The 21833-nt window shown below is 35.4% G+C and overlaps 1 protein-coding gene across 2 annotated transcripts in view; it reads left to right on the top strand.

The window, feature by feature from the left end:
• Nucleotides 1–21833, top strand: part of EPHA3 (EPH receptor A3) — a 368458-nt gene that overhangs the window by 10460 nt on the left and 336165 nt on the right. For both annotated transcript variants that reach the window (XM_001501427.7, XM_005606092.4), the window contains exon 2: nucleotides 9337–9401. In XM_001501427.7, the coding sequence (XP_001501477.3) occupies nucleotides 9337–9401 (65 nt within the window). The remainder of the gene's footprint in view (nucleotides 1–9336; nucleotides 9402–21833) is intronic.

The raw sequence follows: 21833 nt of genomic DNA, 5'->3' as shown, positions 1-21833 counted from the left end.
GCAGAATAAAGGGAACAGCATCTTTCTCTTGGTTTACTTTTACTATCTGGTCCACCACAGATAAGTTAATACTCATTTACATTAGATCACTCAAAAAAGATAAATTTGAATTTTATTGTGGTGTTCTTGACATTTCTAATCTGAAATTATAATGCTTTGATAGTTTTTGTTTTTTGAAAAAAGATTTTAATTGTAATTTATGGACATTTCATCTGACTAAACCAGTTGGATTGATCTCTGCTCAGAGCGGTGGTTTCCTCGTGTTTTGAGGCACATCTGCTTTCCTTAAACATTTGTACGTTGAATAAAGAAAGTTTTTCTTAGTTTTGCTTATAAGTGATGTCCAAAATCCTTCTAAGCACTTTAATATCTTTAAAAATTTTGTATACAATTAGAGAAGAGAAAAAACTAAACACATATAAGATTTGTAGTGGCCCTCTCAATTTCCCTTTCCAAAGGTGATCATTGGGAAACTAATTAAGAATATTTCATTGTGTGTTTGGCCAGGTTTGTAGTAGCTTTACTACTCTAAACCCAGTAGTGAACACTTTGGAACCCTAAATTTACTTTCAAAGGCATAAATTCAAAAACCATTACAATAAAACAAGAAAAATGTTAAGAAAAAATTTAACTCATCTTTCATATTATAATTTACTGTTTGTGTTTGTTTATTTACCAAACACAGTGCACAGCTAAGGATTAGTTACATACTGGATGCTAGAAAGGAAGATTGTGGGGAATGGGAGACTCCATGCCCTTGAAGATAACTCTAGTGGGACCGATGACCACAAAATTAATACTTACATAAAAAATTGTGTTTTAACTTAAAGAGAAAAATTGTGAAAAATGCAATGTAAGTCTTCAGAGAAGGGTGCAGTCAGCTTCCCAAAACAGGGCCCCTGGGAAACATGGAAGATTTTTTTAAGATAAAAGTTAATAACAAAAATAATAATAAAAACAAGGAAGAGCAGATTAAATGATTTGCCTAATTTCACGTGGTGAGGATGATTAGAACCCAGATTTTTTGTTATTGCATGTGACTAGAAAACTTTAAAAATAATTTGAATGAATGAGTAATAAATATATACAAAATTAAAAATCACTTCTGAAAGAACTGAACCTTCAGAAACATCTATTCTTGATAAGCAGACATCTAAGCTCAATGTAAATTCTGTGTGAGTACACGCATGTACACGTGTGCGCATGTTAGTGTACTGGAAACACAAATGATTGAACGTCAAAAAATAATCGTCCCCAAATATAAGCTTCCATAGGTGCTAATCATAGTATGACCACACTGCCAGGGGAAAGTGCATTGAAGTTAGTCCGAACTCTATCTTCTCTTCTGGTGATCAATTAAAAGCTCTCTGACTATCACCGGCACAAGCTTGGTACTTTCTGCTGACACCATGCTCCTAAGATGGAGCGAAAGGGCTTGGGCTTTAAATTAAACTGATGAGCATGTGGAAACTTATTTGATCATTCATGGGCCTTTGTAAAGACCCATATTTATACCTCGAAGAGTATGAGTATGAGTATATGTGTGTGTCTGTGACTGTGACGTCAGTCATGATGTATGACATAAAGTCCAGAAATTTAACCTATTTATTTATTCTACAATGAGCTTCTTTGGAAAGAAAAAAAAAATTGTGATATAAACATGTCCAGAGAATGTTTTTAAATTGAAACAATTTCAACACTGCACTTTATGTTCCCTATGCTCAAATTTTGAATCTTTATGTGGAAGGGACTTTCAGGTGCATTTTTATTTCTAAATGAAATATTACATTGGAGTTGTTTTCGAGGCCAATCTGCTTGTTTGGTTCGATTTCCACAGCCGTCAGTTAAGCCCTGACTGAACAGATAGCTTTCATTTAGTACTTGAAGGTTGGTAATCAAGATTTTATGATAATATGATGAAAAATATACACCAAGACAGCCTGAATTTATGGTGTGAAAGTAAAATGTATATGCTAAAGTTTGAGCACCTCCTTGCCTTAGTGATTATTTATATAGTTTCATAATTGAATAGTACTTTTTCATTTTTCACATTTTAATGTGTCAAAGAAGTCTTTCAGAATTAGAAATAAACAAGTTCTATTTCTAGAATGCTCTAAACAGCAAAAATGTATTGAAAAAGTGCAGTGTTTACATAATCGTTAATGTTCTCCTTGCAGTAATTTACATTTTGGGAAGCGCATTTCCCTTGTCTAAATGGTTCATAATCCTGACAAAGCACAGAGACAAAGAGGGCTGCTCTTCTAGGGGCTGTGCGTGAAGCTCCCGTGCTTAATGCCCTGGAACTCCACTGATGGGAGAACGTCCCCAGTCATTTATGAGCAAGGATTATTTTGTTATAAGAACACATTCCCCACTGATATTTTGATAGCTGTTTTCTTCATAATAGTATTAATATCAGTGTGACCTTTAGAGTTCTCTGATTAAAAAGTAAAAAAATTAACACTTCAGAAACAGCATAGGGTTTATGTTTCCTAAAGCACCCAGGTTTCAAGTTGAACTTTGGTCTGTGCTTCTGTTGTTTCACTAAACTGCTCTAGTCATGAAAACATGGACATCTTACTGTGAGACTGTGTTTTGATTGCAAGGAGTTCTCCCTGCTGTGGGCCAAGACTGAGATGAGGCGGCTAATTAGTCTCTTCTGTAGTCAGGGCCTGTGCAGAAGTAAATCCAAAATTATCGCCCAGGAGGAAAAGCTCATAAGAAAGAATAAGTTGATAGTAAATCACCAAGTCCAGAAATCTGCTTATATCACATAAAGAAGCCATTAAGATGCCATGTGACAAAAGACATTTTTCACAGAAATGTCTAGCACTACAAAATTTTTTCTTTAATTCTTATGTAATAATTTTAACTGGTCCTTTGATGTATGGATATGAATTATAAATTCATATTTCTATGACACAAAATGCCTATTGACTTAAATTTCACAGTTTACAGGAGTTTTGATCTGCACACAATTAATAAAGTATCATTGACTTCATTTATAGTCTAAAAACATTTTTTATAATTTTTAGTCTATGAAATCCAAGCCTAACTAGATCTATTGAAGAATGTTTTCATTCTGTTTAGTTGGACATAAACACAAACAGGAAGCCCACAGAAGCAGCTAAACTAAGAAAGTGTAATCACAGCAGATAAAAGTCATGTTGAAATACGTATGTATATCAACAAAACTTTGACTTCTCTAAAGTTCTTCTCGCGGGCATACCCTGGTGTATACAGTAAAAATGGAAAACTGAGCTTTGTTGGACTCCTGTCAGAAACTACATCTTAATTTCTTGATTCCGTGCTACGGTTGACCAAAGTACTACACAGAGAATTAAAACACGAAGAACAGAATCTATTACTTCCTGTATCATTTTCTTCTGTTTGCAACATCTAAGTATAACCTAGAAGCTGATTAAAGGACCCTTCTGCTGTCTGTAACCTAGAGCAAAGGTGCTCTTTTTATAACAGAAAGTGATGAAAATGATAAAGATGAGTAGTGACAAGAAATGTGGCAGGAATAATGACAGCGATGGTGGGAACAAGCAAGGACATGTCATCTTTCTTTAGTAAAAGCAGGACGTAATTACATCATATCAAATGGGTTTGTTTTCTGTTGTAATGGTTTCATAGTTATTTGCAATTGACTTTAAAGGCACCTTATAACTGAATGTTTTACAGGAAAACATACTTAATTTTGTAAAAGTCTGAAATTCTTTAGCCATTATATCCTACTGTTCACCTTAAAATGATTATTTGCCAATTTTTATAGTAATATTTTCATAAAGTGCAACTATAGCATTACCACAAAGCATATTGATGTGTTGTTAGAAAATTGAAAAGATCTTCCACTTCAGTAAGAAATTGTGGCATTTCATTTAAAAAGTTATTTTAGGGGCTGGCCGCGTGGCTGAGTGGTCAAGTTTGCGTGCTCCACTGCAGGTGGCCAGTGTTTCATTGGTTCGAATCCTGGGCGCAGACATGGCACTCCTCATCAAACCACGCTGAGGCGGTGTCCCACATGCCACAACCAGAAGCACCCACAACAAAGAATATACAACTATGTACCGGGGGGCTTTGGGGAGAAAAAGGAAAAAAATAAAAATCTTAAAAAAAATAAAAGTTATTTTAGCACTGTCTGTGTATTTGCAGTACTTAATCTACAAGATGTGAACATTTCCTTTAATTCTCAGTCTTTCTAAGTGGACAAATAGTCACTATGAGTCAGAACTTTGAAATGCCTTTGAATAAATGTTGATGTGTTAATGATTCTCTAAGAGTGAAAACTCCAGAAATTTATACCAAAAGTTTTTTTTTTTTATTAATGTTATGATAGATTACAACCTTGTGAGATTTCAGTTGTACATTTTTGTTAGTCATGTTGTGGGTACACCACTTACCCCTTTGTGCCCTCCCCCCACCCCCCGTTTTCCCTGGTAACCACCGATCAGATCTCCTTATCAATATATTAACTTCCACCTATGAGTGGAGTCATATAGAGTTCGTCTTTCTCTGACTGGCTTATTTCACTTAACATAATACCCTCGAGGTCCATCCACGTTGCTGTGAATGGGCCAATTTTGTCTTTTTTTATGGCTGAGTAGTATTCCATTGTGTATATATACCACATCTTCTTTATCCAATCATCAGTTTCTGGGCATGCAGGTTGGTGCCACGTCTTGGCTATTGTAAATAATGCAGCAATGAACATAGGGGTGCAACGGACTCTTGAGATTTCTGATTTCAGGTTCTTAGGATAGATATCCAGTAATGGGATGGCTGGGTCATAGGGTATTTCTATTTTTAACTTTTTGAGAAATCTCAATACTGTTTTCCATAGTGGCTGTACCAGTTTGCATTCCCACCAACAGTGTATGAGGGTTCCTTTTTCTCCACAACCTCTCCAACATTTGTCGCTCTTGGTTTTGGATGTTTTTGCCAATCTAACGGGTGTAAGGTGATATCTTAGTGTAGTTTTGATTTGCATTTCCCTAATGATTAGCGATGATGAACATCTTTTCATGTGTCTATTGGCCATATTCATATCTTCTTTTGAGAAATGTCTGTTCATGTCCTCTGCCCATTTTTCGATCGGGTTGTTTGTTTTTTTGTTGTTAAGATATACCAAAAGTTTTTAATCTGTCCTCACTAACGGGGAACATTTGTTTTAAAAACTTATTTTAATAACTGAGTCCTTTAGAAAAATTTCGTTGCATTGTTATCAGTAAGCAGGAAAGGTGGTGTAAGTTCTTGGTACAGAAGCTCTTCGTGGCATTGTCAATACCAGTGAATGCAGGTGTGGACCTTTGATTGTGTCTCTCCATCCTCATGGAGGATAAGAAAGGAAAAGCAAGAACAAGGCTCCTGGGCATCTTAACTCCACAATCCAGCTGAATGGGAAAAGGACGTAAAGACCAGCGGCAGGAAGGATAGCAAGGTTTCCTCCTTTCCAGAAGTACTTACAACTAATTTGGGCCAATTTAATCTCTATTTGTTTTTATTACTTTCCTTCATTCTATACCTTCTAATTCCCATCAGACGCCACAGAGCCTCTTGTCCAGCAAGTCTCAAGTTAGTGCCCACGTGAAAGCCAACTCAAGAAGCCTGAGTAAGGATTTTCTTACCGTTTTCATGAATATAAACTCCTTCACCTATTCATACATCTCTTCTATTTAAAAGCAGTAAGACTCGCAGAGTAAGGTATATGAAAGAAACCTAGAACCATATCCATCCACACTGCGGACAGTGATTTCCAAATACTATTTGCCAAAAAGCACCTATTTGTGTCTCACCTTAAATAAAGTCATAACATTTAAAAATCTGTCAAATTTAAATCACTTTAAGTTAATGTATGCCACATACTGCTTTGAATAGAACATATTTTGAAATTAAAGAAATGATATGCTTCCTGTTGAAAACCAAAAATGTTTGGATATCGCACCATTAGAATATGAAATCTGGTAAGGGACAATTTATATCTTTGGCAAATAACCTGGCATGAGGGAATCATTAAAGAATTAAGTCGCCCATATATTCTCACCTACCCTTAAGAATAATTTCCTAATTTGTTTTTGTTAAAATTCATAATGGTAAACTCAATTTTTACAGGGATTGAAATATACCTTCTATATTGCAAATTGTCATTAAAACTCAGACTACAATACAATATTTGTGCATCACAGTTCTGTCTGCTTATTCTGTCTGCCCTGGCATTTGACCAGTGGCAACACTTGGAAGCTGTGATCAGGCCTGTATCTTTTTAGGAAGATAAACAGTAACCAAAGTTCTTGCCTGCATCAGTGTGGGGTTAAGACATGTATTGCAATGTTAGATTTAGTCTATGTATCCAGAGGAATCACCCACAACAGGTTGACTTTCAAATCCCATTAACTCTCTCCTCTTCATATCTCAATCATGCTACACTCAGATCACTATACAACACACTACAGGATTCCTGAGGTTTCTGTTGTGGGAAGTCCCAGTTTAACAATCATTCACTTTAAAGTGGCTAGAATTCTTTGATTGTGTTGTTCTCATTTGGCTATAAACTAAAGGCACCTTATAAACTGAAAATAAACTCTTTTAAAAAATGTTTTGATGTCACTATTCTTCTGTGTTAGGTCATATATTGATGGTTGATTTTAAATATAGTTCAGAAGCCAAAAGGGAGCTGTTGTTAGTTAATGCATTAATTTTAAAAGAACATTGAATCTGTATAGCATGTTATAAACTCATGGTGCCTTTAAATACGTTTATATCATATGATCATCACAGCAACATTGTGAGATAACTAGGGAAGATATAATTATGTTTGCTAGACAACAGAACCAGAATCATAAGTAATGGTGCTAATTGTGTTTTCCTCATTCATACTAAGTGGAAGGCACAAAAAATTCAATTTCTGAGTTAATGCAATAAATTTAATGAATTTATTACACTTATTTTAATTGATAGGTGATAAAATTCTTTTGGGTTTAGCTGTCCTCCTTTGATAGAAATCAAATGCTGATGACATTAGTCCAGTCCTTTTTCCTCATCATGATCATCAGAGAAAACTTAAGGATATTTAGTTATTTAGTTAACAACCTACATTCCAATGAGTAATTTACTAAATGGAGACAATATTCATATCTTCTTTGCCTCAAACACTTTTTTCCTTTGGTTACTAATATTGAAATTAAATCAGCCATTCATCATAGCATGTGCAGTGACGTATATTTGTCATTTAGTACATGTTCAATTATTACATATACATGAAAATACATTGAATCATTTAAACCTCTGAAGACATTGCAAATAGGCCCTAATGATTTATGAATACTGGCACTATAAATTCTATGCAAATCTTATGTAAAACTCAGAGGAATCAACTGATGACTGCGATAGAACCAGCAATTCAACTAGGCATGTGTTTATCAGAATGAATGTTGGTAGCATACTTTAATTTAAAGGTGAGGATGTAGTCTCACATTTTCAAAAATTTTCTAACATTGATTAATCTGAACTATTATCTGTAACATTGAGTAATCAATAGAGGGGTTTTTTTTTAGTTATTTTTGAGAGATAATTTCAATACAATTAAACATACTGTTAATTTCTGCATTGGTGTCCTGGGAAATAATTCCATTATGGAAATTGCACTATGTAATGCATTCAGCCTCTTTTTCATATAATGACTTCTCATTGGGAATAATTTATTGTGAGAAAAAAACTTTAATATTTAAGGAATTCAAAGATAGGTTAACTTTATGTGCTTTTCTTTTACTAGCAAAATGTATGAAATCTAACTTTAAGAATATTATCTCTTTTAATTTAACGATCAGTTACCTTGTTATATTCACCTAGTAATTTATCATCTAACTAGCTAACCAACTATCTTCCTTTGAAAAGCAATGCTTGAAAATTTACAATTCTATCCACCAAATATATTACTTCTTTTTCTTAACATTTTATAAGATGAATATTTCCTTTATAAGAGATTAATTGGGATGATTAAAGAAATAGTGGTGCTTTTCATGCATCAGGAAACACTTTATTGACAACACATGGGCATGTGCAGTGCATGTATTAACACTGTGCTTTGATTTAGGAATATACGGAACTCTGGAAAATTACTGCTTCTTATTCTATTTATTGGTTCACCTGCTCTGGCTCACGTTAATAACACATGTGTATTTTATGTAAACTTCCTCTGCATCTTCCATTAGTCAATCATGGGATTGCTTTCCACTTTAGAAGAAGAATGCAGGGAAACCATAGTTTCCATTATTTAACAGATCGACAATCAAAGTGAGCCCTTTGTTATTAATTAAACTTGAAGTCATTTTTTATATTTTAAATTCTAATCCATTACAAATTAATACTCTCTGTGTTGAAAATAAGCCATTTACCTTTCTCTTTTAATAATATACAGTCATGCATTGCTTAATGACAAGACATGTTCTGGCGATATTGTCGTTGTGTGAACATCATGGAGTGTGCTTACACAAACGTAGGTGGGTCAGACCACTGTCCCATATACTGTCCGTCACTGACCGAAACATTGTTCTGCAGCACATGCCTGTATTAGAAAGGCAACCACATTCATGTTGAGTTTTATTATTCATTGGGTTTTTAATAATTAGCACAAAGGTCTGAGTAAAATCATTAAAGCCTTCGGGTAACAATACCTTCTTTAAATAGGTGAAGCTTTACACAGGCAATATTCTCATGCGGATTTTTGCTTTGGTTTCTCCTCAAGTTGGTAGCTAAGCATTTTGTTTGTTAAATGCAAGTAGACAATTTCTATAGTATTAAAAAATGCACATTACAGAATAGCACATTTGGTCTTGGCCAGGACAAAATGAAGATGCCACATCAAATATGCACAAACAGAAATATTGATTCCTTATGGAAGTACATGTAAGAAATTAATTTTTAGTGAAATCATATGTAAATTTATCAAAGGTAATGATCTTTCCAGTTATTTTGATATCATATTAGCATTAACGTTTCCTATTTAGCATTTTTATTGTTTCCCTTTTAAATCTGTAATTATTCTGTCAAAAATGACTATCAGTATATTGAATATTAACCTATCTTTGTAAACAAACATAACTAAAAAAGGTGCAGAAACTTTCCATCCCTTCACTTTTCCTGTGATTGCTTTTCTGCTGTAATTCCCTTTTTATACTCATTACCTACTTCTAATGAAGAAGAACAGAGTTATGTGTTTTGAACATGTAGCTGTTGTTATCGCAACAACAACCACAGACAACATTAACTTGACACAGGCAGACAGAAAGAACTCATTCCTCTTAACTGTGTTTGTGTATTTGTATTTTCTTTTAGTCAATCTGCTGGATTCGAAGACAGTCCAAGGGGAGCTGGGCTGGATCTCCTACCCATCACATGGGGTGAGTGTGGTCAACTATTGAAAGTGAAGCTGACGTTGTGCAATGCCTCTCTGGAGAGTAGGAGGAATTGTTGGTGTGTTGTCTCAAGCAAACCCTGTGCCTCTGGTCACAGCAGCGTGCATCAATGTGTTCAGTACATGGACTAGAGCAGCCTAATATCTGTGTGCAATAAAACTTTTGAGAACTTGGATCCTTTCTTCCCTTCTGAATTTATCAATTGATTGAGTGGACGAATTAAACAGTGTAATTGTTACTGGCATCATGCAGAAGATCTAAGTGTGATCCTCAAACATTTGTTTTGTGATGTGATCAGAATAGGTGAATTGAGAGGACATTCTGAACTTGAGGTACTGTGGAAAGTGCATTTGGAGACAGCAGCCTCCAGAGCTGCAGCGTTAAAATCAGCCTTGGTGATGGTTCCGGGGCACAGGCAATATGCGTCAACAGTACAAACCTGTGTCGCCTTAATTTCTTTGTGTAAAATGTCTGCAACTTGTCTAGATCAGTTTAAGACTGGAAATTCTATTTAGGAAAAGTCTGGCTGCCTTTAAATTTTAAACTTTTTACCTACCTTTCATACTTCACCAAGCCAGACACAGATTACTAAGGTGTACGGTATTTTGGTGACGTGAATGCTTAGGATGAGCTTTTTGTGTGAAAAATTTTCCTCCTCTTTTTGCAGAAAAAATAAAAGGGTCATACATTTGGAAAATTCTTGTTCTTACAAAGTTGTGTAAAATATACCTTTTTGTTTCCAAGTATAGTCTGTGGAAAATGCAAAGTGTTATTTTGAAATATTTGTCATAGGAACAAATTTATATATTCCTTTTCCTCCTACACTAGGCCTCTTTTCTAAGAGATTATAATTACTTCCACTTAGTACTGGTGTTCAGTCTTTAGACTTTTGTGCCTAAACATACTGATTTTTACGGTACTACCAGCTTATTCTTCAGCACGGGTGTTTTCCATCAGGGCTACCTCATCCATCTGTCATCCTCGTGTCTGCTTCTCCTCGCGGTACACCTTGATGCTGACACGATGCCAAAACCTATCACAGGCTCAGGCCTTGGTTAGTTGCTGCAGAGGGGAGAATATGAAGAGAACCAGGATTTGGTTTTCCCAGAGGTGTAAAAGGAATCAATTGATGAGTATGAGAGCACATCCTGTGTAGTCAATAGAGAGTGAGTTGAAACTCAGAACTGAGCTGGAAAACTCATCTGAAACTCATCATTCAAAACTCAAACTTCACTGTAATTTTGATCTTAAAAATTTTAGCTTTTCATTACTCCATCAGATAATATCTGTAGAAACTTGCTGCCCAGGGATATATGAAAAGCAACAACCACAGTGACATTTTACTAATAGATACGTATATATTTAACAACAAGAAAGTAACTTGTATATCAAAGCAACAATCTACCTCATGTTTTCCTTTAAAGAAGCTATAAAGAAAACACATTTCTATATATTGCGAATTTGGGGAGAATGCAGTATAAATGGATTCATTTGATCTTGTTAATCTCCTAGATTTTGTGATGAAACAAAGTTGGTGCTTCTACTTCCAGATATCTGTTGGGCAAGGGGTGCTCTAGAACCCTCCCCACAGAGTGTGGTACATACACCAACAACCGGGAGAGTCTTTGAAATGCAGACTCTCAGCCACACACTGCCACCCCCCACCCCAACTTTCTGAATCCAAATCTGCACCTTAACATGGTCCCCCAGTGATTCCTCAGCACGTTAAATTTAAGAAACACTCCTCAGGATAACTCACCTCTTGACTTTTCCCATCTCTTGCCCAACTTCCTACCTCCTTTTTGCTTAGGAATCTCTCCTGATTTTCTCACAAATGGTGTTCAGTCTCTCCTTTGGCTGACTGTTGCCTCAGAGAGCCAGCTCAGGCAGTTGGGCCTCCTCTTTGTGGCTTTCCTGGTCTATCTTCCTGCAGCTCTGACTTCCTTTCTGATGCATTAAATAGCCTAAAACAGCCAGCCAAGCTCTCCAAGTTTATGATTAAAACTTGCAGGAAGGAAAAAAAAAAATCTCCCCAACAGCATGATATTTTTAATACCTCAAAATCCCAAAGCAAAAAAGGAAAATCAAATATGTGAATTATTGTCCTGTGGTGATGTATAGTGTATTTTTCCTTGGAATTTTCCCCCTATACTGTGTTAATGATAATGTCCGTGAGGAAATGAGTAGCACTAATTTAGGAAATTAGATTAATATTCATGTCTTTTTGAGAAACTGGTGAAATTCTTGAGTAAAAACATTGCGTGGTTAATTTAGATTTGGAATTTCACATCCTTGCTTGTATAATTGTTTGTGTTTTTAGATTCAATTAATTATTTTTATTGCCTAATCATTGCCATTTTCAATATGAGAAAGATAGATTAATTTTGTGTTTGTTTCGTTTTTAAAGGAAATAGTTAAAACTAAGGTGATATCATTGTCTGCAAGCTTTTCCACAAAAAAAAGACATGCAATAGCTGGAAACAACTTTGAACTCATGATTTTTCAGTTGATGAATCCTAATAAATAGCAATGCATGTGTTTTTAGGTTAAAATATGAATGTAAACTTCGGAGGAAAAAATTATAATGATGATATCACACTGTATGAGATCACTGAAAATCCTGCTCCTTTTTTTTTTTTTTGAGGAAGATTAGCCCTGAGCTAACATCCGCTGCCAATCCTCCTCTTTTTGCTGAGGAAGATTGGCCCTGAGGTAACATCTGTGCCCATCTTCCTCTACTTTATATGTGGGACACCTGCCACAGCATGGCTTGCCAAGCGGTGCCATGTCTGCACCCGGGATCCAGACGGGCAAACCCTGGGGCCGCCGAAGCGGAACATGTGCACTTAACTGCTGCATCCTGTGGGCGGCCCCAATCCCCCTCTTTTTTCGAGTGTTTGAGAACATGTAAGTTCTCCTCTCTGCAGATTTGAATTACACAATACAGTGTTATCAACTAGAGTCATCATATTATACTTTCGGTCCTCAGACCTTATTCATCTCAGAGCTGAGCGTTCGTACTTGTACCAAGTTCTCCCTATTTCCCCACCCCCAGGCCTTGGCACTTACTTTTCTACTCTCTGTTTCTATGAGTTGGACTTTTCGTTTTTAGATTCCACGTATAAGTGATACCATGTAGTATTTGTCTTTTTCTGCCTGGCTTATTTCACTTAGCATAATGCCCCAAGGTCCATCCAGGGTGTCACAAACAGCAGGGAAATTCCTGCTCTTTTGATTTAGGGCAATGTTCTCTATGTGATGAGCGGTAAGGAGGGAAGAATTTTTGATTTTGCCCCATGGGGATGTCTGACAGTGTCTGGAGATATTGTTAGTTGTCATAACCGAGGAGGCGGGGCATACTGGCATCTAGTGTGGAAGGTCAGGGGTGCTGCTAAACATCTTACAGTGAGCAGGGCAGCCTTCCACAGCCAAGAATGATCTGGACCAAAATGACAGTGCCCAGGGTGAGAAATGCTTCCTTTGGGGATGGATACTGGTGACGTATCGGGAGCTGTGGTCACTGAGCAGCTCCTAGGCACTGCCAGCAACTTTTCTATGTCTCAATCATACTCCTAACAGAAGCTCTAAATTTCAAATCTTCTGAAATATATATCTTAAAAAATAGATAAATAATTCATTCCAAATTTGAAATGAATCATTCATGGAATGATCATATTACCAGAGCTATACTAAATTTATAAATTTGTGGAAAAGGGTCCAGTGTGGCTCACTCCTTCATGGATGTTCTTTTCTATTTTCGATTCTCCCTTTTCAGGTATATTCATACATAATACCTTACAATTAACCTCTGTGATATTCTTGGGAGGTACATTTCTATCTCTATTTTTAAATGGCGCCTCAAATTTTAGAGGAAACCCAGTAGGAAAGCATGGTACTCTACTATGAGGCCTGGGACAAATCCTCGAAGTAAGGATCTGGGAGGAAACATAAGGAAACTTCTGTTTGCTCTAAAAGAAAGTCATGAAAACAATACTCAAATTTGTAAACTGAAATTATGAGGGGTTGTGAACAGCAATTAATTTTTCAATAGAAGAGTTTTATTTGCTATGGATATTTTCTGGCACTAGGTTTGTTCACTTTAGTAAAGCAGATGTGGCAATGACCTTCGCAGGCCCTATAAACTATGAATTATAATGTTTGAATCCTGAGTTTAATTATATTCAGAAATTTCAGTAAATAATTCAATAGTTTAAATATCCCTTGATTTAGAAGACAGTCAACACATATAAAAGCCCACATATATTGTTGGATTACAACAGTGAAATAGTCCTTTGTTTACATACAACTAGTATGTTGATTGATTGATTGATAAGGCCAGTCTATCAAATAAAGTTTCTTAATCTGTGTAGCATTATAGAGAAGAGATCAGAGGGAGGTAGAGCCACTTAGTTCTCACCTAGGATTATCGATATGCTGATTAAGTAGTACAAAGGAATCTTGAGGTTTAACTCAATTAAAGAAACTCAAATAAGGAGAAGAGAATGAGGAGTCAGGAAAGCATAGAAAAAGCAGACTGAAATGAGAGACTTATGTATATTTGTGGAGGATAGAAAGAAGTCTCAAAATTAGCAATTGTGGAATATTTTTATTTTCTACCTTCCTTCTGTTTTCAACACTTTTGGAATTTGTTTTTTCCTAAAGGTTTCCTTAGATATTTATGAGTGCCTTAGAGGTGATAATTCTACATAAAGGAAAAACACTCTTTTGGCATACAGACGCCCTGCTGGTTGCCCACCCAAAATCTGTTCCTTGGCTCTTCCTTGCAGATGGAATCCCAGAATTGTTCAGGTCTTCATGCCCCCTGTGCTCCTGCCTCTTTGTGGGGTGAATGCTGGTTCATCTGAGAGCCAATCATGGTGACTGCAGTCATTTCACCAGTGATTGGTTTAGGCAGAATAATTAAATCCAATGAGAGTGGAGCAGAATTCCGGTGACTTCTGGAAAAGCTTTCCTCTTGATAAACAGATGGGGAGAGGCCAGTACTTAGTACCTCTGGGCTTGCCCTATGAGGCCCTGTGTCTGTGTCTGGAGCAGCTGCACCGTCCTCAGGACCAGAAAGGTGGAGCCGAGGGAGCATTAGAGAAACCAGAATGGAACCCTGACATGGTGGAACCGTAGAGTTACGTGAAATTACATTTTCTTTAAGCCCCTCTTTCTAGTATTTCTAATACTTTCAAATTAAAAGCATCCTGGTAGAATATAATATTTAATCTCCTGGGCAAATATCTTAATTTCTAAATGGAGGCTTTGGCAATGAATAACTGTATTCTGCCATGTTATTTGTATTTCCCAGGTTATCTCTTTTAGTGCTTTAGTATGATGTCAAAGATACTACTCAGAGTAGTAAAATCGAATAAGCACATCATTTAGAATCAGACGCATGTGAATTCTGGCTCTACCATTCACTGCTGTATGATCTGATGCAGGCCAATTAACTGTCATTAACATTTGTCCTCACTTTGAAAAAAGGGATAACAGTAATTCCTATGTCACAGCACTTTAGAGTAAATGAAATTTGAGAAAATGAGATGTTTCTATATATCTATGAAAAAAATATATATGGTAACATATGTGAAAGAGCTATACAAATATCATTTCTTATTCTTAGATAAGTTTTGAAGGAAACTTGATACTATTGCCTGAGGTGCCAGCAAATACCTCTTCTCAATTAAGAACCCAAAACATTGCCTTTGACATCACGTGATTGTTATTTCATTGCATCTGTGAAGACTAAATAAAGTTTGCATATAATCTTGGGACTATATTTTGAATTGAAAGAGTCAAAATATAGTATTTCGGTGTTCAATTTATTTATTTAAAAATTTTAAATGATTAGAAGGCCCTCAAAATATTAATATTTCTCCTTCAAGGAGGCCTTCTCCCTCTTTCACGCACCACCCTCCTGCCGCCCCCACCCCCATGCGCACCTCCAGACCAGGGCAAAAACACTGTTAAACTCATCAACCTTGTTTTTTGTTGACCTCTACAGCTTGTAATTATACATTAATGCAATTATTTCATTGATATATATCTCAACCAGGAAACTGGAAACTCAAGGCCAATTCCCATGTCATGAAATTTTCCCTTTATTCTCTGCATTTAGAGTTCTTGGGTTAGTTGTCCATAAATTAAAATTGCCTTAAAAAATGAATAATTAAGCTACCGCTAATTCTTTATTTGTTGAGAAAAATTTGATGATTTCCAGTCTGTTTTAAATGCTGTCTGTTAAAGATTTCTCTCTCTTTTCAATGGCATAAGGTTAAGTGAAATTACAATATATACATACTATGTATATATGTGTATAATATATATGCACATATAACATATATCTATGTCAATATTACATATACTGTTACATTATTTTTTGTACTACAAAGCTATTTATTTAAATGTATTTAGAAAATGCTGCCAGCCTATGAATTGGAAGTTAAGTGAAAAGAAAACTAGCTAAAGACAGCTGTATGTTGGAAATTACATTGATTGTTGTCTCAGGGTAAAAAGCTAGACTCCTTCAAATAAATTTCATTTAACTAAAACAGAAATGTGTAGAATTGAATGAATCATAGAAATGGAAGGAATAAAAATACTCTCTGAAACAAGTCATTGCTTTCGTAATCTCCAGTATATCGTAATTTGCCTTCAGCATTCGAATCATTGCTGTTTGTGAAATCTGGGTTCTATGTCTTATCTGCTGCATTTCTAGCTCTCACTTGGTGAATGGTGCCTGAATGCAGGAAGAATATTTTGACAACGAGGTGTCAGCAGTACCAACTGACTGGGATTCTGCCTTTATGAATCACAGTCCGAATTTTTCTTCACATGCTGAGTAGTTCATCCAGGAATTTGAAATTTTTGACACATGTGATATGTGTTTCTTGGTCATTTGAAATATTTCTGCCTAGAATGAGCAATGTTACACAGTTTAAATATGTCGCTTTCACCTATTGTGGCGACCTTTCAAGCAAGGATGTCTGATCAAATTAGAAAAACATGGCAAAGTGCTACATTTTTTTAAAACCTTTCCTTGAAACCAAATGTACTGTAAAAGAAGGGGAAATGTGGACAAGTAGAAATCAGCAAGATAGAATTTATTCTAGGAACATTTAATTTATAAAAATTAAAATGTTATGTTGTATTTGTTTTAACAGAATTTTTTATTAGTGCTTTAAAAAAAAGTAGGGGGCCGGCTCCGTGGCTGAGTGGTCAAGTTCGTGTGCTCCGCTGTGGCGGCCCAGGGTTCGGATCCTGGGCGCAGACATGGCACCACTCGTGAGGCTACGTTGAGGTGGTGTCCCACATCCCACAACTAGAAGGACCTGCAACTAAGATATACAACTGTGTACAGGGGGAGTCTGGGGAGATAAAGCAGAAAGAAAAAAAAAAAGATTGGCATCAGTTGTTAGCCCAGGTGCCAATCCTTAAAAAAAAAAAAAAGTAGAAAGCATTTTCCATTGCTAATGTCGTCTATTACTATGTGAAGTCTCCTCTCCGCATGAAAACAGTGTGTGTTTATATTCTCGGGGTTGGATTAGAATCTTCAGAATATTCCATGTAAGGTACTCTGCTGTTTTTCCTTTGATGCACAGCTTTGTGGGGTTTAGGATAGAAGAGGTTTGAAACTCACTTGGGTGGGTTTGATTTAGTTCAGCTTTGCTCATAGACTCGTTTGTACTATATGATTCTCACTTAACATACAGTCACTAAAAGGTGAATAAAAAGCTGAGATACATTCAAATAATTTACATTTATATGTTGAATGTGTAAATATTTCATAAATTTGCTATGATCATTTCATATTTATTTTTTAAAGCAGCTTTTAAAAAAGTTCAAATCAAAGAAAATTATACTTCTAGTGGTTTCTTGTATTCATAACATTTTTTAAAGCAATAACTTTTTAACACCAAACTTTCTTACTTTGTGCAACTTCAAATGAGTGTACTTTCTGATCAAAAAGGAATGGTTATTAACATAAAAGCAACCCAAACTTTAGATATTAAACTTAAAAAAAGAATGACTTTCATACTCAATTATTATATATTAAATTTTTTGAGCTATGTGCAAAATAGTATATGGCAGACTGAATATCAGTTTCTGTATTAGTAAGAAATATCCACTTCCTTTAATATTTTAAAGAGTATACTTAGAATAAACATTATGTTTTCAAGCTTCCAAGATTTCAATTGAATATAGGATATAAAAATAACATATGTACTCTAGTGGAAAAGAGCTTCAATTCTGTCATTCCATTAAATGTAAGTCAAGAATTTTGATGGGAATTTATAAAAAAATTTTCTCAAAAGTTTTGCTTGTTTGTTTTTCTCCTTTCTTCTATTAAAATTTCTAGAATTAATGGTTTTGACCCTTAGATTTATTATTCTCTGGTGGTTAATTTCTTTTGAAAGATTAAAAAAACAAATTAAACGTGACCTGTAAAAATATGGTGTGAAACACTTTTTAAATAAGCCCCGTGTTCCACATGATAGCCATTGGATTTGACAACATGTGAAGGTCACAATATTTACAATGCAAACCTCCTGAAGGGTTTTTGTAAGCTTACTAGCCCAGTGACTGCCATCAGGGTGTTCTTCTGCTAAGGATGCTCATTTTATTCAGGAAGTATTATATGAATACGAACTTTATCAGTGTAGTATCTGAGATTTCTTGGAGTTTCTAAAATCATTTATCTTCTTTCCATGAAACATAAGAAAGAAAACGTCAAAAGCACTAGTGTACTTGATCTTCTGGGTAGGCTAAGTTTCAGCTCATTTTTATTCATTCTGTTAACAATGCAATTTCATATATATATATATATACTACCAGATTGAAATTCTTACTTTTAGTTTGTTAACTGTAGTTGTTAGAAATGCAGTATCCTGGTTTCCAACCAAGACCCACAACGTTAGAAATCTGATTCTGAGGCCGCTCAAGTTTGGGCATCACTGGGTAAGAAAATCCTTATTTGCTGCAAGGAGGCAGGCATTGCTTCGGAAGGCATTCTGCTGCTGGGTACATGCTGTAGCTCATTCTGGCCTCTTAATACAGCACTGTGCATGACTCATGACCAATATAGCTCTGGATGTTTCTAAATTTAGGATTTTGCAATAAACACACAGCAAGAGAAAACAGGTATTTTACTAGCAATTAAGAGAATCTATTTGTAGCCATTTGTAACAGGGATTCATTTTAGAGTCATCAAGTTTCTCTCATGTAATCTTGGAGTTCAGTTTGAACTGCATTTAGTGTCTTCAGTTTTCGTAAATACTGCAGATATTTATACATCTGGAATACATTGCTTGTGATAGAAGAGATGACATTAAAATCAAAAGACTAGAAAAGCCATGAATTAAGTGATAAGGAAATTGGAATAAGGAAAATAAGAGTTCCCCCATCAAGCAGTTACTAGAATTATAATATTGTCTGGGAAATGACTATGAGATGTTCCTAGAAAGTTACTGGGATCACCTTATGAGGGATTTTAAGTGCCCCACTAAAGATAACGGACATCATTTAAGGGCGATATTTCAATGAGGTGATTATGTGGAAGATGTTGTAATTGAAAAAACAGACAGGAGTCAGACAAAGCAGCTGGAAATTACTGTGAAAATGCCTGTGATGGGTTATAGGAACCTCAGATCCCGCCCTCTGTTCCTTTGGTTACATATCTTAGTGATTTGGCATAGGTTGAATTTTTACTATTTTGCTAACACTCTAAGAAGGAATTTTCTAAAAAGTCAGTTTTTTTCAATTAACAGATCATTTTTATAATAAAGGCATAAAATAAAGGGAAGTCAAATTTGGCAAATTGAATGAGTTGTAAGACATTTGAGGGACTCAGTAGAAATGAAAATTGTCTGGTAAACTAAGAGACAAAGTAAAGGAGAAAAAGAGGTCATAAGATGCTCTAACAGTAAAATTAATCACATTTCCCTTCCATATGACAATACCCATCAATGTTCTTTTGGGCCTGAGGTTAAGAATAAGTTAAACTTCAGAAAAATGTAAATGGTGCCCTTCTTCTCAACATGAAGTGATAAGACCTTGGATTCAGCAACCAGGGAGATTCCAGCAGTGCAGGAAAAGAGGAGAGATGCAATGTGCTGGTTTCAAAGAACTTTAACTGCCAGTCTACACTGGGAGACTTATTCCATGCCATGGAAATCAAGAAAGCTTGTGCCATAAACTTTATGGGTTTACTCAGAAGTTTTCAATGGGGTTTAAAGCTTGTGGATGATATGAACCAATTTTACAACATGTACCCTAGAGCCATTTGTCATCTATATCCTTAGTGTTAGATGGATGTGCTGAGTGGTCATTTTTTAAAGTAGAATTAGTGATATAATTTTGACTTAGACATTTGCCCGTTCTACTGAATGTTGAAAATGCAGTAAACAACAATGTAGTCATAAACCAAAATAATTCTGTAGAATTTTGTGAAAGGGTTTCTTGATAGAGGTGCTTCTCTTTCTCATTAAAGGCAGCAAAATTTTATCTTATTTGGAGAAGTAGAAAATATTTGAACAAGTAATCAATTTTAGAGGCAGCAGAGACTTTGGAAATCATCTATTGCAATTCCTTAATTACCAGAAAAACAGCTGAAGTTCAGGAAGTCTTAGTGACTTGCCCAAGGTCATATCGTTGCTTTCTGGGTCTGAGTTCAGTGGTCTTTTCATTAATCCTCTCTGTCTTGGTCTCTGGACAGTACCAAAAAAGGAATCAAATTATGTGGTTTAATATTTAACTTCATAAAATCTCAGAACTATTTTGCTGGAGTGCCATGCCTTGGCGCACCCTAAATGATAACCATATCTTAGGAGACATCGGTCAACACAAAGCTACTTTCCTCAGCAGCTGGAAAGTGCTGATCTTTCATAAGCTCAAGAGGAAAATTGGGTTGTATAGGATTATTATTAGTTCTCCATTCTGTGTGTGCATGTCCCCTCATCACAGCTTGATTTATGATCCAGGCACTGAGCTGTCATTTGATGACTAACGATTCTTAAATCATTCTCTGACAGCTATAAATTGATTTTAGCTTAGATTCAAATATAAATTCTGAATTTACTTGCATTGAAACAGTATTTTTAAATGTTAGTTCATAACCAAAACAAATCTTATCTGCTTTCAATTTTCATAAGACCCACTGAATGCTTTGAGATCTTTTTAAAATTTAGTACATCATTTTAATGTGACTAGTCTTAAAACAGAAGGGTTAGAAATGTTATCTTTTAGCTAATAAATCCTCTTCAGGATTTAAAATGTTTCCAAATTCTTGGCTATATTTTCCCTTCCGAACTGCTAAAATAGTAATTCTTTTATTGAGTCATTTTTACAGAAATATGTGGTGCTTTTATGTAGAGCATATTATTTAAAAATAATATGATAATTATAAATTAGGGTAACAAGTTAGTTCTTTAACAAATTTTGGAAACTAAAATATAAAAATCAACACTCAAGCTTTATAACCTAAGAAATACTTTGTGGTGAAAGTTCCCTTAGTGATCATCTCTTCTAAAATAAATACTTTCTCTTTTCTGAAATAAATTATCGTAATTCAAAAAAATCTCAGGAGTGGTAAACATTTTAGGGAGAACTAAAGGTGATAACATTATTTTACAAAAGAAAGTATGTGGGGTAATATGAGTTTTCAGAATCTACTGAATTCTGAGTAGTTTATTCAATATCAAGGGGGTCTGTGTAATCTAGAATGTCGGAATTCATTCATCTTGTTGTTTAATAACTGCTTGAGCTCCTACTATGTGCTGGGCACCATCACGGGCAGTGGAGATGCAAACAACACCAATAGCTAATATTTCTACAATATGCTATGTTCTATTCCTAGTGCCTTCCATGTATCAGCTCATTTAATTCTCACAACAATTCTGTGAAGTTTTACTCTCATTTTACAGAAGAAGAAAGTAAGGACCAAAGAATTTAAATAACTCAAACAATATTCTACACCCATAAGTGACAGAGTCAGGAATGGAAACCAGGCAGTCTGACTCATTACAGTATGTTCATCACCACTACTCTATCCTGCCTCCTGTAAGAGAGGTAGGAAGATTTTTCCTTGGGAAGCTTAAAGTTTGGTGGAAGAGACCAATCCATGGACCAGCAACTACAATACAGTGACAGTCATCAATTAAGATATACAGTAGATGCAATAATATCACAGAGTGTGTCATCAGCTCTGCTTGACATGGCATAAGAGATTGTGAAGCTTTAAAGATGAGTAGGAATTTACCAGGTCTATGTGACTGAGCACCACACATAAAAAGTGCAGACTGTAAAACAGCATTGTACGTTGAGAGAAAAACATAGCCCAAGTCACCTGAAACTAGGGTAGAGAAGGAGCAGGTGATGGAATTTGTGAAGAGAAAAAAGAGAGAGTTAGAATTT

Source organism: Equus caballus, chromosome 26 (genome assembly GCF_041296265.1).
Source record: "Equus caballus isolate H_3958 breed thoroughbred chromosome 26, TB-T2T, whole genome shotgun sequence".
Classification (NCBI taxonomy): domain Eukaryota; kingdom Metazoa; phylum Chordata; class Mammalia; order Perissodactyla; family Equidae; genus Equus; species Equus caballus.
This window is presented reverse-complemented; position numbering and strand designations above follow the sequence as displayed.